The 14658-nt window shown below is 35.7% G+C and overlaps 1 protein-coding gene across 1 annotated transcript in view; it reads left to right on the top strand.

The window, feature by feature from the left end:
• Positions 1–11550, top strand: part of LOC127963628 (anthrax toxin receptor 1-like) — a 56484-nt gene extending 44934 nt beyond the window's left edge. Inside the window, exons 16-18 of the mRNA XM_052563640.1 lie at positions 413–580; positions 2518–2598; positions 9928–11550. Of these exons, the coding sequence (XP_052419600.1) occupies positions 413–580; positions 2518–2598; positions 9928–10335 (657 nt within the window). The 3' untranslated portion in view covers positions 10336–11550. The remainder of the gene's footprint in view (positions 1–412; positions 581–2517; positions 2599–9927) is intronic.
• Positions 11551–14658: the final 3108 nt, after the last annotated feature.

Here is a 14658-nt window from a genome sequence, read left to right as displayed (position 1 = left end):
ACATTATAAAAACTATTACGCCTATGGAATGTCCCCACTTTTCACAAAAACAAACGTGTTTGTGTGTGTGTGCATTGTACAGCTCATCTGCTGGTTGGAATCCTTCCTTCTGTCAAAAATTCTGCCTCAGTTACCAGCAGTGCAGAGTATGCAGTTTGATTGTCTCAAAAAATACCTTTCAAGAAATATCTTTATTTGAGAAAACAACATAAAATATGCGTTCTTTGTTGGGATTCACAGTTTTATACTACTGAGTTAACACTAAAAATCTTAAAATTTCCTCCAGGTTTTGGAGTAAAATTCATGTGCACTTTTTTTATACAGAAGGACAGATTTTTTTGCTTCCATTTAAAGTTTTTTGGATCATTGTCAATGCCGGATAAAATGACTATAGCTTTCTCCTTCATTACAGGTTCGCTGGGGTGAGAGAGGTTCTACCGAGGAGGGTGCTAAACTGGAGAAGGCGAAGAACGCGAGGGTAAAGATGCCTGAGCAAGAGTTTGAAGCTCCTCCTGCTCGCATCCTAAATAATGGCATGCGGAAACCTCCAGGCCCTCGTAAATGGTACTCACCCATTAAGGTGAGAAGAATGCGTATTCGGGTACAAGCTTACTAAAACTCAATAACACTTTAGTTTAGGGAACATATCTCACTAATAACTATTTGTTTATTAGTATGCCTATTGACTGTTGATTAGTACTTATAAAACACATATTAATGTCTTATTCTGCACAACCATACTTTAGATCCCCTAATCCGACCCCATACCTAAACTACTTTACTATCAATAAGCAGCAAATTAGGAGTTTATTGAGACAAAAGTGGTATTTTGTCCCCAAACACAAAAACACTCAAGAGCATTGTGTATGTTGTATTTTGTTGTAAAAAAAAAAAAACAACAAAAAAAAAACAATTGGTTGTAATTTACATTCCAAGTAAAAATAATTTGTTTAACCCAAGCTAAAGAATAAAAATATACATTTGATTGGATATAAACGCAGTCCAAACATTATGAGATGCATTATTTGAATGCTTGGCGAGAGATTTGTTTTTAATCTAGATTTAAACAGAGAGCGTCTCTGAACCCCGAACATTATCAGGAAGGCTATTCCAAAGTTTGGGAGCTAAGTGCAAAAAACTTTACCTCCTTTAGTGGACTTTGCTATCCTAGGAACTACCAAAAGTCCAGCATTTTGTGACCTTAGGGAGCGTGATGGATTGTAGCGTGGTAGAAGGCTAGTTAGGTACGCTGGAGCTAAACCATTTAGGGCCTTATAGGTAAGTAATGATAATTTGTAACTGATATGGAACTTAATATGTAGCCAGTGCAGATAATACAGAATTGGGGTAATATGATCATATTTTCTTGACCTGGTAAGGACTCTAGCTGCTGCATTGCTTGTTTATTGAAGATGCAGGACAACCACCTAGAAGTGCATTAGAATAGTCCAGTCTAGAGGTCATGAATGCATGAGCTTTTCTGCATCAGAAACAGGTAACGTGTTTCATAGCTTGGTAATGTGTCTAAGATGGAAGAATGCTGTTTTTGTAACTTTGATTCTCGTTGTTGCCACCTGTGCAATGTTGTGGAGACGCTGTTTTGGTTAAATGAGGTGTTTTAGGAGGGCGTGGATGAGTCTTTGAGTATTTATTTCCTCCTTTGTTTGTTAATCTCTGTATTTAATGTGTGTCTGTGTTATTTTCCACTTTTTGTATCCCAACTTTACATTCAAATCTCCCAAGATGTCCTTCTGTTCTTTTCTTGCCTCATTAATTTTCTCTGTTCATTTCTTGTGCAAAGAGTGTTGGTTGTATTTATTAGGAAGTTGGGTCGAGGCTGAGGGACATCGGAATGTTGTATTTTAAAGGGTTAGTTAAACCCAAAAAAGAAAATAAGCCCATAAATTACTCAAGTCATCGTAGGTGTATATGTCGTTCTTCTTTCAGACAATTCCAGTTTGAGTTATATTAAACAATTTCTTGGATATGTTAAGCTGTTTAATGCCATCAGCAGGTATTGCATGCAGCAGTCCAAAAGAAGTTAAACAAAAGCGCCCATACTCATACAAAAAAAAGTGTCTCACACGGCATCGGGGGTGAACAAAGGCGTTTTATATACACCTAGGATGACTTGAGGGAGTAATTTATGGCCTAATTTTCATTTTGGGATGAACTTACCCTTCAATAACCATGGGGCAGATAGTGAAGGATTGATTCATTCAAAACTCTGGCTTTGAGATGTATCTGTCTCATTTGATAGTGAGCCAGAGAGGTCACATGTGGGATGTTGGGTTCAGGAAATCTCTTTGTTAATGAAACCCATTTCTCCAACCAGCTTCAACACATTTTCCTGGAAGATTCTAGTGCGTCAGAAGCACTTGATTAGCTGGTTCAGGTGTGTTTGATTAGAGTTGGAGCTAAACTCTACAGGAACCTCCAGGAACAGATTTTGACCACTGGTCTATATACACATGCTTGCTTTTTCAATATTATTTTCTTGTGTGTGCTGATGCACAGGGAAAACTGGATGCATTGTGGGTACTACTGAAGAAAGGGTATGACAGAGTGTCCATCATGCGACCACAACCTGGAGACAAGGTAAGACTCTATATTTGTTGAAGTATAACAAATGCATATTTATATATACACAGAGCCTTGAGAAAGTATTTATCCCCCTTCATTTATTTCACGTTTTGTTATGTTGCAGCCTTAGGTTAAACTGCTTTAAATTACTTTTTCCCTACATCAATGTACACGTCATACACCATAATGACTAAGCAATAACATTACTGTCACAACTTAAAAATAAAAACTAAAATAAGTGCAGGTCAAACAACGATGCAGAATATTCATAACTATGACTGGACTGTCACACCCATATCATTATAATGAAAACACCATTACACTAAGACGCTGTGAATTTTTTTGGTTTCAGCACATTGTTTTGTGAAGAATGCGTCCACAAAAGGAGTTCATTCAGAGCCACTCAGACACGTTCATTTGCATTCAGGCTCATTTTGCAGATAGCCTTTAAGTCCTAACATTAACGTTATGTTGTATAAATAACAAAGCATATTCTATCAATAAATTATTGAGTATAATCCCATTAAAAACTTGCTATCAAATGCTCACTCTACTGGTCATCTTCAGCATGTGCAGCTCAAAACAGAAATGCAGAACATTAATAACTACCTACTGTCATATAGGCTAACTTTATAATGAGAGCACTATTGTAAAAATTGTGAATTGTTAAGGTGTCGGTGACGTTTAGTGTTAACTATCTTTTAATCAAAACATAAAAACATTTACCCCATTTGTATCTGTGAGGCATCTGTTACACATTTTCCCTGTTTATATTAACATCAGTAATTAAGGCTGTCGAGTGTCTGATTAGACCTAATGTATTTTGCCCCGCCCCCAAACATATGATCAGTCGAATATCAGCAAGATTCGAAAATTCTGATTCGACTATGAAAATGCTTAGTCGGGGACACCCCTAATGCATTTAGTGTGAATATGCACTCCGTTAAAAAATCTTAGTAGCCTTAGTGCTTAAAACAGCAAGAATACCAGAATACCACATAGCAACAATCCAGTATCAACTTTTGTACATGTAACATCACTCACATTTTCTTCAGAAAGTTAGAAACTCCAGATGCATCAAGTCTAGAATGTGCAATGTGATTAATCTTGTTCTTACAGTGCACTGCCAATAACTTGATGGCTCCTGCAAGCCTAAGACCTGCTAAATCAGGCGGTAATTTTCTCCACTTCAAATAATGCTGCTTTATTTTACCAAAGTAAAGAGATGAGGTCCAATGTCAACAGATCTGTTTGGACGTAACACCATGTGCAGAGGGTGGTGTCATTTATAACTGAGGCACACTGCAAAACTCAACACCCACACCCACATTTTCTCTGAGGAGCTCGCTTAGTAGCACTAAATGTCTCATCCCACTGTATGTTTGGAGGGTCAAACTGTGAGTCACATTTGGCTTCAACTTTGGACCTAATCCTCTTAACCCCTTAACTGTCACTCATATTTTTGAACATAGACTTTGTAGTGCACGATCCAAACTTTTTAACTTTTGATCCAAATTTTTTATTATTCATGAATGAAAACATTTTGTAACATGATATTGATGTACAATTTACATGGTAATGCAATGTCTGATTTTAAAATGGGTTTTAAAGGATGAATTTTGAGATTTTAAGTTTAAAGTTGATATATAATTTCTCATGATTTCTAAAATGTGTTAGAGAAAAAGGCAACAAAGTCGTCTTGTTTTTTTAACAAAGGTCAAAACTCCTGTTATAATGTAGATTTTTGAGTGTGCACTCTTGTCATAAATTCATCTATTACTTTTCCTACATAATTTTTGACAAAAAACATTGGTAAAACGATATATAGTTTGGCAAGATTAGATTAGATTTAATTGTAATATAGTGAAGTAAATGTAGGCGTCCCACAGAGGGGACGGGGTGACAGTTAACAGGTTAAAGAGACCTTTCACAGATTGCACAGAATAACCACCTTGCTGTTTTGTAGTATCCTGCAACAGCTCCATGTATCTGCTGGTTAGAAAGAGTTGGTCAGATATTTGCTGGGCGATGACAAGAAACTGAACTCGCATCATAGATTGACGTACATTGATACTCAACAGAACTGTCTACCCAACAAACAATTTGATATTTTTACAAGAACCATAAAAGAGACCTAGGCCTAAAAGATCCAACTGAGAATGCAGACCAATGGGCAGAAACAATATAGTCTAGACTTGTAAATCAGGAAAATGATACAATTGCTTTACAAGAGAAAAGCCAAACATAGAACAATGATTAACAGCACTGGGGAGGTGACACCCTCAGTGATTAGAGTGTCTGATGACATCACACTATGAGGTAACACCATTACCATTTCACTGCAATGCATGAAGCCACTTGGACACATGCCGAAACTCAAAAACACATCCAGATGCTCCAAAATAAATAGGAAAAGACATGAACCTGGATGACTTAGTGTTCACAGCCCTTATGAACAATACCGTTGGTCAATCAAGTCACCTTTATTTATATACAAATGAGTTTGTTTCAAAGCAGCAAAAAAAATAAAAAAAAATAAATAAATAAATAATAATAATAATGCAAATGTTATCAAATATGAGACACATCCAATTTCTGCTGTAAAGCAGCTAAAAGAAGACAACCCTCTCATTATTCAGTTATGAAATAAGTTCAGTTCAGCTTTAAGCAGCTCTACAGATGACAGCAGTATCATTATTCCATTATAGCCCGTTCAAATACAATTTAGTTTAGTAACAGTGTTGATGTAACAAAATGAGCTATATTTACATTTACAATATACAGACAATAGTGTAAAATATTCAGCCAAGGTTATGTAGCGTATGGACCAGATCATGCTAACAAATTCATTCTAATTTTCAGAAAGATTTTTAATCTACTGACTGACCTCATGTAAATCACAGCTTAGAGCCAATGCGTCAGCAACAAACTGTGACATTGACACCTTTAGGGTCCTGTCTGAGCATCACCAGGAACACCTCTACTTTCTTAGCTCGGACTCATAACAGGTTGTGTTTTTGTTTATGAGTAAAAACTGCCATGACTCTTTGTCTTGCGCGTGAGCTCTCTCTCTCTCTCTCTCTCTCTCTCTCTCTCGCTCGCTTTCTCTCTCTATCCATGCCTTCCTTGCGTTGGCATCTATGTTTAATGTGTATGTTTGTGTTTAGTCAGATGTTTCATGTTCCCCTGTAGTGTAGTTTAATAAACATCCATATGTATTCACACTTGGTTGTCTGTGTTTGCTGCTCACAAGACGAGGTCACTTTAATGGGAGCAATGTATTAGTAGTCAAATAATTTTTCGTGGGCAGAGAAATAATTTTACTTAGAGTCAATAAACGATGAACACTGTCTGCCCTGTGGATGAACAAATCATATTATTAATGCTACAATGCTACAAGTAATTCCTGAAGATGAATGTAGTTAATAATAACCAATTATGATTATGTACATCTCACTTTGAGCTAATTTGTTACAGTTAGTTCGAATTTTGTCAATTTTTGACTTTTCTGAATATAACTATAACTGGGGGAAGTTGTGGACTCGTGGTTAGAGAATTTGACTCCTAACCCTAAGGTTGTGGGTTTGAATCTCGGGCTGGCAATACCACAACTGAGGTGCCCTTGAGCAAGGCACTGAACCCCCAACTGCTCCCCGGGCGCCGCAGCATAATTGGCTGCCCACTGCTCTGGGTGTGTGTTCACAGTGTGTGTGTGTGTGGGTGTGTTGTGTGTTCACTGCTGTGTGTGTGCACTTTGGATGGGTTGAATGCAGATCACAAATTCTGAGTATGGGTCACCATACTTGGCTGTATGTCATGTCACTTTGACTTTCAAACCCCATGCAAGAAACCCAAATTCAGTTAAGTGATAGAAGTGGGGGAACTAGATTTGATGCAGTTATAGTATGGGCTGGCAATAACACAATATTTTGCAGCATTTCCCATTAATTACCTAGAGTCTGATGGTCTACAATGATGTAATGTGTCCCTCCACAGTTTCATAATAAAACTGTGAATATGTATAAAATAAAATGTCATGCATTCGGGAGCATAACAGGCACCAGTTACAAATTATATTTATATTTGATTAATTTCCCAAAAAAAAAAAAAAACAATTCACAACATTTATGAGACTTATATGTAAATTGTAAGAAACTATAGTTTTCAGAAACTATAGTTTTCTGCCAAAATAGAAGCTTGAGGGTTTAACTCTTGCAAGTGAAGAAAGACAAAGGTATATATCTATTGTCCATGTCCATTTATTTGGACCTTGGTTTTACCTCTTGTGCATGGGCCTTTCCAAGAAAACCACAGTATTAATGTCCGTGTCCATGACACATGGTGTTCCCATGGAATCATGTCCAAAAACTCTGTATCATGTAGCACAAATCAAAGCCCAAAATAGACAAACTGTTTCAAAATAATGTAAGACTTCGTTTGCAAACTATCTAAGTTTATGCTTTACGGTGCAGTGGTAGTTAACATGATAATATGCAGTACATTAAATAGGACAAACAGCTGTGAGCCGTGAAGCAAACACACACAGTTATGCTGCCCGAGCAGGGATGTTGTTGTCTGGCAAACCAGTCAGAAGATTCCAGTATCAGAAGCCAGCTTTAAAATGTTTTGCTTATATAATGAGGCACAGGATGTAGAGTTAGTCCAAGTTAACTTGTTTAGGGGTTTTGCAGACATTTGTTTGAAAGATATTGTAATCTTTCATGTAGGAAGTATTTACTTCCCTCACCTTTCCAAAACATTCCCATGTGTGGACTGATTGCCTTGAAAACTGTATGTATATCCAGTGTTACATTAACTAAATTACTGACAAAAATGTTTGTTTGACAAATATTAAGGAAGCAAAACAAAAAATATGAATCATGAAGCAAAAGACCAAAATTATACAGAATTTCAGTCATTGACTAAATTGATAGTGACGTTTATTTTCATGCATCAGATATCACTTTTGATTTTATGTACTAAGAAATGTTGAAATTAGCATCAAATAAGATTAATAAATGCTTTAGAAGTAGTTCATGTTAACTATAATGTTAACAACTAAAACTTTAACTTTGTTACCCAGTAATTTTGCAAAAACAGTCAGCACTCTGGTGGATGTGTGTCAGTTGATGGAGATTGTTTGATTATCTTGCATTGGTGGACCTGATGGTCGTGGTCATCTCTCTGCATACAATAATTTAACACACAAAACAATGTTTAACATATCTCAGCATTATAAACATTAAATATCTCAACAGAGCCTGTATTTAAAATATTTAAAGATTTTTTTTATTTTTTGCTTTAGTTGGCAGGTTGCCAAGTGATTATAATTATGCACTTTTACATTGTGTTAAAATAAGTGTACTTAAAGATGGTTTGGTCTTGAAGTCCTTTGAAGTTGGCATAAAACGAAAATTCACCTAATCTACCTTTTAGAGTCTAGAGTATGTATTAATATGTGAAATTACAAATAAAATCTGGCAACCCAGTTATGCATTAAAAAAGGTTATTTAACTTAAATTGGAGTGGAAAAACTGCATATGAAAAAGACTAACTATTCCAAGGCAACCAAACGCGTGGTTGGCTCTTTTAACTGAAACTATACTATAAAGCAGGTCTTCTGTACCTCCACATTTGCTATTGCAATTTCTTCCATTTGTTTTTCTATGAGTAGTTGGTCACTGTATCCTTATTTGTCTTCTAGAGCAATACACAACAAATCATTTCAGGCTTCTGTTGTTCTTAATGACACTACATACCATAAGCTCTTAACTGCAAGAACTCACACTATGTGTGTGTGTGCGCGCGCGTGTGTGTGTGTGTGTTTCCTGGGGCCAACCTGGAGTTCTTCATTAGTTAACAGGAAATTGGGACAGAGTTCTCTAATTTTCCATAAATGTTTCTAGTAAATAACCAACAACTAGCCTTTACTCTGTGTATGATTAAAATGTGTTTGGCATTTATAGCTTGCTACAACAGACAGAAAGATCAGCATGCCTCTCAGCATGGCAGTCTACCTCTGTGTTTGTCATGTTATTTATTGGCAGTGAAGTCCATCATGATTGCTGCCCATTGCCCAACCACATGTATTCAGAGATTTAAGACTACCGGTAATACTCCTGGCTTGTTCACTGCATCTGAACTGGAGTCAAATAACATAACAAACGTTTCTCATCTGCCACGTTGTCCTACATCATGTCCACAAAAAAAGCTTTTTACAGTTTGACTTCTGAGGCTTATTTCCTATCAACCCTTGAGTTAGTTTTCTAATGCAAAATGAATGATTCAATGAAAGGTGTTTTGCCAGTTAATGTTATGGGTATTTTCCGAGCTCTGAGAGTTTCTGTTTACCACAACACTGTAGTGCTTTCATAGAAGGTACATGGTAACATGCTAAACATCACTCAGAACATGTTATGAACCACATAGTAACCACAAAGAATACAAAAATGCCTGACAACTACCCAGAACACTGTAGCAACTGCATTGCCAAAAGCCACTAAGAACATTTTAGTCACCTTAGCAACTTCACAGCAACATGCTAAAAACTCATTAAAATATGTTAGCATGTCCTAGCAACCACCCTAACAAATACATGGCAACATGCTAAAAACACACTCATAACATAATACAGTTTTTTTTTTTTTTCACTGGATTGCAACAACTTGACAATGACCCAGAACACCATAGCAACTCCATGGCAACATGATAAAAAACAACAACAACAAAAAAAAAACACTCAAATTCTCAAAATATGTTATTCTGGCAACAGCTAAAAACTACTTAAAACATTTTAGCCACAACACATCAACACCCTGGCAACAATGCCAAAAACTGTAACAAGTAACATAGTATAGCATAGCATAATAAAATGCCTAACATGCTACCCACTGTAGCAACAACTATACAATGACCTAGAACACCATATCAACTCCATGGCAACAAGGTTAAAAAAAACAAGCTGAAAACTATTGAAATCATGGTATCCACAACATAGCAACCACCCACAGCAGCCTAACAACAGCCACATAGCAACAACCTGGCAACCACCAACAGCAGTCTCACAACATAGCAACACCCTGGCAACCACCAACAGCAGCCTCACAACAGCCACCACATAGCAACACCCTGGCAACAATGCCAAAGACTTAAGCAATTGAATGACAACATGCTAAAAACCACTTAGAACTTGTTAGACACTCCATAGCAACACCCTGACAACCACCCAGAGCACCCCATAACTCCATGTCAGTCGCCACATAGCAACACCTTGAAAACATTGCACCATATTTTCTTTCAAAAGATATTATGTCTGAAATTATTTGTTATTCTTTTCTCTTTCAGGGTCGCTGTATGAACTTTACTCGCATTAAGTCTAGTCCTCCTCCACGCTATCCATCCTACAACCACCATTCTTCACCCATCTACACCCCTCCATGCACCCTTACCCCGCCCCCTCCTCAGGGCCAGCTGCCCCCTCCTCCACACACTCCACCCACCTCCCTGTCCTCAGGCTTTCCCCCGGCACCTTCTGCCCCTCCACCTCACGTCATTAACCCTTCTCCACCCATTACTCCTCCTCCATCCTATTCTCCACCCCCTATGTGGTCTTCATCTCCTAACACTCTCTACTTTTCTCCGCCCACATTTCTTCCACCATCCCCTCCTGACTCACTGCCCCCGCCCCCTCAAGCCCCGCCTCCAGGAAGAGCTCCTCCTCCAGATCGCCCACCTCCTCGGCCTTGTGTGTAATGCGGCACATCTGAGTGGACTACTGAGGACTGGAAGTAAAAAGGAAATAAATATGTTTTATATCCTCCTCAAAATTCCATTGCTGTGTGGCATAACGCAATAATAATCAATACAATGACTCACCTGTGGCATCAACGGCATTTGCTCCTCTTATAGAACAATGAAATGGAACACAAGCCACCATGAAACTCTGCAGGAAGCAATGCTGAGAATCACAAAGGGAATTGCAGGAATCGCAAAGAAACTGATAATTCACCCACAGAGCTTCTCAGAAGGCACCATTTATGAGTTTAACCAAGCTCTGAGAACGAAAGTGGCTGGTTCCATTAATGGATTCATGGAGGTTTCACATGCATGCACATGGGACCATCTCATGAAGGAGATATCCATAAAAGAGGAACGATGATTTTTTTTTGGGATCTTTATCATTCAGAGCGACTGAGAAAATATATGCAAAATTTTGATAAGCGTCATCATATACAGGTAATCTTCATTGAGTGGCAAACACTAAAAATTGGGTCTCATTTACTAAATATTGCATGGGTTTATAAACATTTATACACACAGAAAAATAAAATTCTGCCACACACATTAATTGGTTTTTAACTTTCTAATGCTGAAAGACTGCATACCCTTTGATTACTAATTTGCATAAACACACCCATCTCTATATAAGGATTTGATGTAGAATAGAGCACAACAGTAGGGTTCTTGAAGAAAGATGGCATTCATTACCTATGTTTCCTTCCACCTACTTTTTTGTGCATTATCAAAAAAAATGTTGAATGGAAATTTCCAGATACGCCAAAATTCTAAAATTGCACATAAAAACCTATGAGCTCAATTAAATTGGATATGTTTTTTTTCCAATAAGAAAACATGCAAATAAATTATAATTGAAACACACAAAATGAATTCCTTAATGCACATCAAAAATGACATGCGATGACAATAACTGGATTGAAACTTGCTTTATTCATGAAAGTTTTATGTGATATCCCAAATTTGCGCATAAGTTCAATTCACAACTTTAAATGGAAACTAGTGCTGTTGAACAATTCATCAAGATTAATCGCATCCAAAATAAAAGTTTTTGTTCCCATAATATGTGTGTGTACTATGTACATTTATTATATATATTTAGTACACAATCAAATATTATATGAACAAAAACTTCACACACATTCAGTATATATTTTTAATATATTTACATGTATTTTTACATGTACACTGTATATTTATATTCATATAAATTATATTATTTATAAATGTATTTAAAATATAAACATAAAATTTTTCTTAAATATATACGTGGATGTGTGTGTATTTATATACACATAATACACATAAACAGTACACACACATATATTATGTAAACATTTTTTTTTTTTGGATGTGATAAATCACGATAAATCATTCAACAGCACTAACGGAAATATAGCTTTTTTTCTCCACAGAGATAAACCTTTAAAGACAACCTTGTATAAATATTTAACTTCAAATAAATATTTTTCTATTTTATGAGATAAAAGTTCTTTCCCTCACTCTTTTTGTCCAATTTTCTTGTACATTTTTGCTTCTAGTAAAAGCTTGTAATGATTTGATTCTCCTTATAACCGGCTGGTTTGGTTCATGGCTTACAATGCTTTAACAAAGACTTTTTTTTAAATCCCTATTGAAAAAATAAATAAATAAATGAATGGGAAAATACTTTGGGACCCAGAGCTGCTGAAAGAAGTGGGCAGGCACAAATGCACTCTATGGAATATAAATATACATTTTATTGTAAATCTAGTTATACATTTTTTTGTAAAAAAAAAAATAAATACATAAAAATAAAAATGCTGATGTATCTCGATTTCTGTATGAAAATGTCTGTTCCTGCAGTAAGTAAATGAGACCCAGTTGTGTTTGAAAGGTTTTCTTTCAAAAACTAAATGTATTTACAAAATTCAACCATTTCACTAAAATGTTTTTGGTAAAATGTCTTGCCATACGAAGTCATACGGCTTGTTAAGGTAACTGACATTTATTTGTGCAATAGTGATTTAAGTAGCTTTGATCGGGATGGGGAGCATGTTGCTTTTTGGTCTTTGAATTTATTTACAAAGTACCAGATCAAAATGAACTAAAGGAATAGTTCATCCAAAAATAGGAATTCTGTTATCATTCAATAATGATGAACTTTTCATTCAAAAAAGGTTTATCTTTGGCTGACCTGTTTCTTTAGGATGATGTATGTTGAAGAGACTTAAGGTGTTTATGGGCATGGACTTGAAACATCAGTGAAAGATCTGAAATCTATGTAAACTTAACAACATCACCTTACTTTGCACATGTTACAGTTGTAAAGGTGTATGGGTGCATTATAAAAAAAAATAGTACAAATTATCATACATTACACATGCTGTATGTATAAATCTATGTATCCCTGTGTATATTTTTTTAAGGTTTTCTTTTTTTGTTTGTGTGGTTCTATATATATATATATATATATATATATATATATATTGTTGAAGCATTTATTGAGATTTTGAATAATTCAGAAGCAAAAGAAGATCACCCAGCCTCTGCTTTTATCCACCATGAATAAACACAGCCGAAGATTACAAATAGCTTTTGAAAATTGGAAATGGGTTTTGCCAAAGAAACTATTTACAACCCTGAATCCAACACATTTGATAGATGAGTTTGTTTTTGTTCGTAATTACATGTTGTTTATTATATTGTCATAATACATCACAGTGTCAATTTCCACAATCCTTTGCTTCTAAAGAGCCCTTGTCATCTTCTGTTGAGTCTAAGTTATTGCAGTGCCACAATGATGCCAATGTTGTGTTTCTATGACTCCCAAACCCTGTTTTGATGAAGGTTTTATGGGTAATTAACATCAGAGAAATCATATATGTCCATGTTAAATCTTATATGCTTTCAAAGGAATCATGTAAATGAATCATTCTCTAAATGACTCAGATCATGACTACATTGCTTGTTTTATTAGTTTTTTTTACTTTTTAACTGTTCTTTTGTTTTGAAATAAAATATTGTCATAAAAGTCCCATTGGTTTTCTTTTTGCATGCGTTTCATGGGTGTTGTGAGTCTTTACCCTAAAGTCTTTTTGTTCAACCCTGTTATACTGTGACATTTTCCCCTTTAAAAATAATGGTTTCAGTTTTCTAACGTCATATTTAATGGTGTGACGAAAATTGTGACCAGATGGTTTGAACATAATAAGATTGTCCTACAGTCTTTATTATATATAATGCTGGTTACACTTTATTTTAAGGTGTACTTGGTACTAGAGTTGGGTCCGAGTCCACCTTTGTCGAGTACGAGTCAAGACCAAGTCCACAAACATCGAGTCCAAGTCCGAGTCCGAGTCCAAAAGGGGCCGAGTTGGACTCAAGTCCGAGTTCTTAAAGGCCGAGTCCGAGTCGAGTCCGCCCGAGTCCAGAAAGTAATTAAATTAAAAAAGATTATAAATTGGTATTGTACATTTTTACATTAATATTTTAACCTTTCAACCCATTAAACCAATGGCAATATAAAAATGTAATAAAAAAAATACCACTGTTACATCTAGTCATTGCCATTGAACATTTTTATTTTATGTCAACAGAACTAGTTTCCTTTCAAAAAAGTTTTCAAAGGTTTTATTGTATTACAAGTGCATGAAAATACAAATGAACCTATTTTATTATTGTATCACACTATATTGTCCTCCAGTTAAAGATGACATTTCAGTTATTTAATGCCTCTCCCCCACATTTGACAGAGGTAAAGTGCAGCCAATGAGGAGATCCTTAATGATGACATTATGAATTTCTTGTTGTCTTGGAGAACTTGCATCATAAAGTTGCATTGCTTGTTTGGTCAGTTCTGGTCTTGCAAATCCTGCAATGCTGAGCTGTGCAGCATCTGTTGGTTGTTGCTGCTGTCTTTGGTAGTCGGTTGCATCGTTTTCGGATCACCAGTACACTGAACCGAAAACCGTGTCTTTCGGAGGCGTCCGATTTGAGAACCGATGAACTGATGATACTGCGCATGCGTGTAATTTTTCAAGTATTTTGTTAAACATCGGAAAGTGTGATAAAACTATATATATATATATATATATATATATATATATATATATATATATATATATATATATATATATATATATATATATATATATATATATATATATATATATATATATATATATATATATATATATATATATATATATACGTTTTCTTTTTTAAGATAGGGGCTACATGTTTCTAATCTGTATATTGTAGATTATGTATGGGCCAAAGGGGTTTTCAGGGAAGTTGGAC

The sequence above is a fragment of the Carassius gibelio genome, chromosome B8 (assembly GCF_023724105.1).
Source record: "Carassius gibelio isolate Cgi1373 ecotype wild population from Czech Republic chromosome B8, carGib1.2-hapl.c, whole genome shotgun sequence".
NCBI lineage: Eukaryota > Metazoa > Chordata > Actinopteri > Cypriniformes > Cyprinidae > Carassius > Carassius gibelio.
The sequence above is the reverse complement of the archived record's forward strand: the minus strand, read 5'-3'. Positions and strand labels throughout refer to the sequence as shown.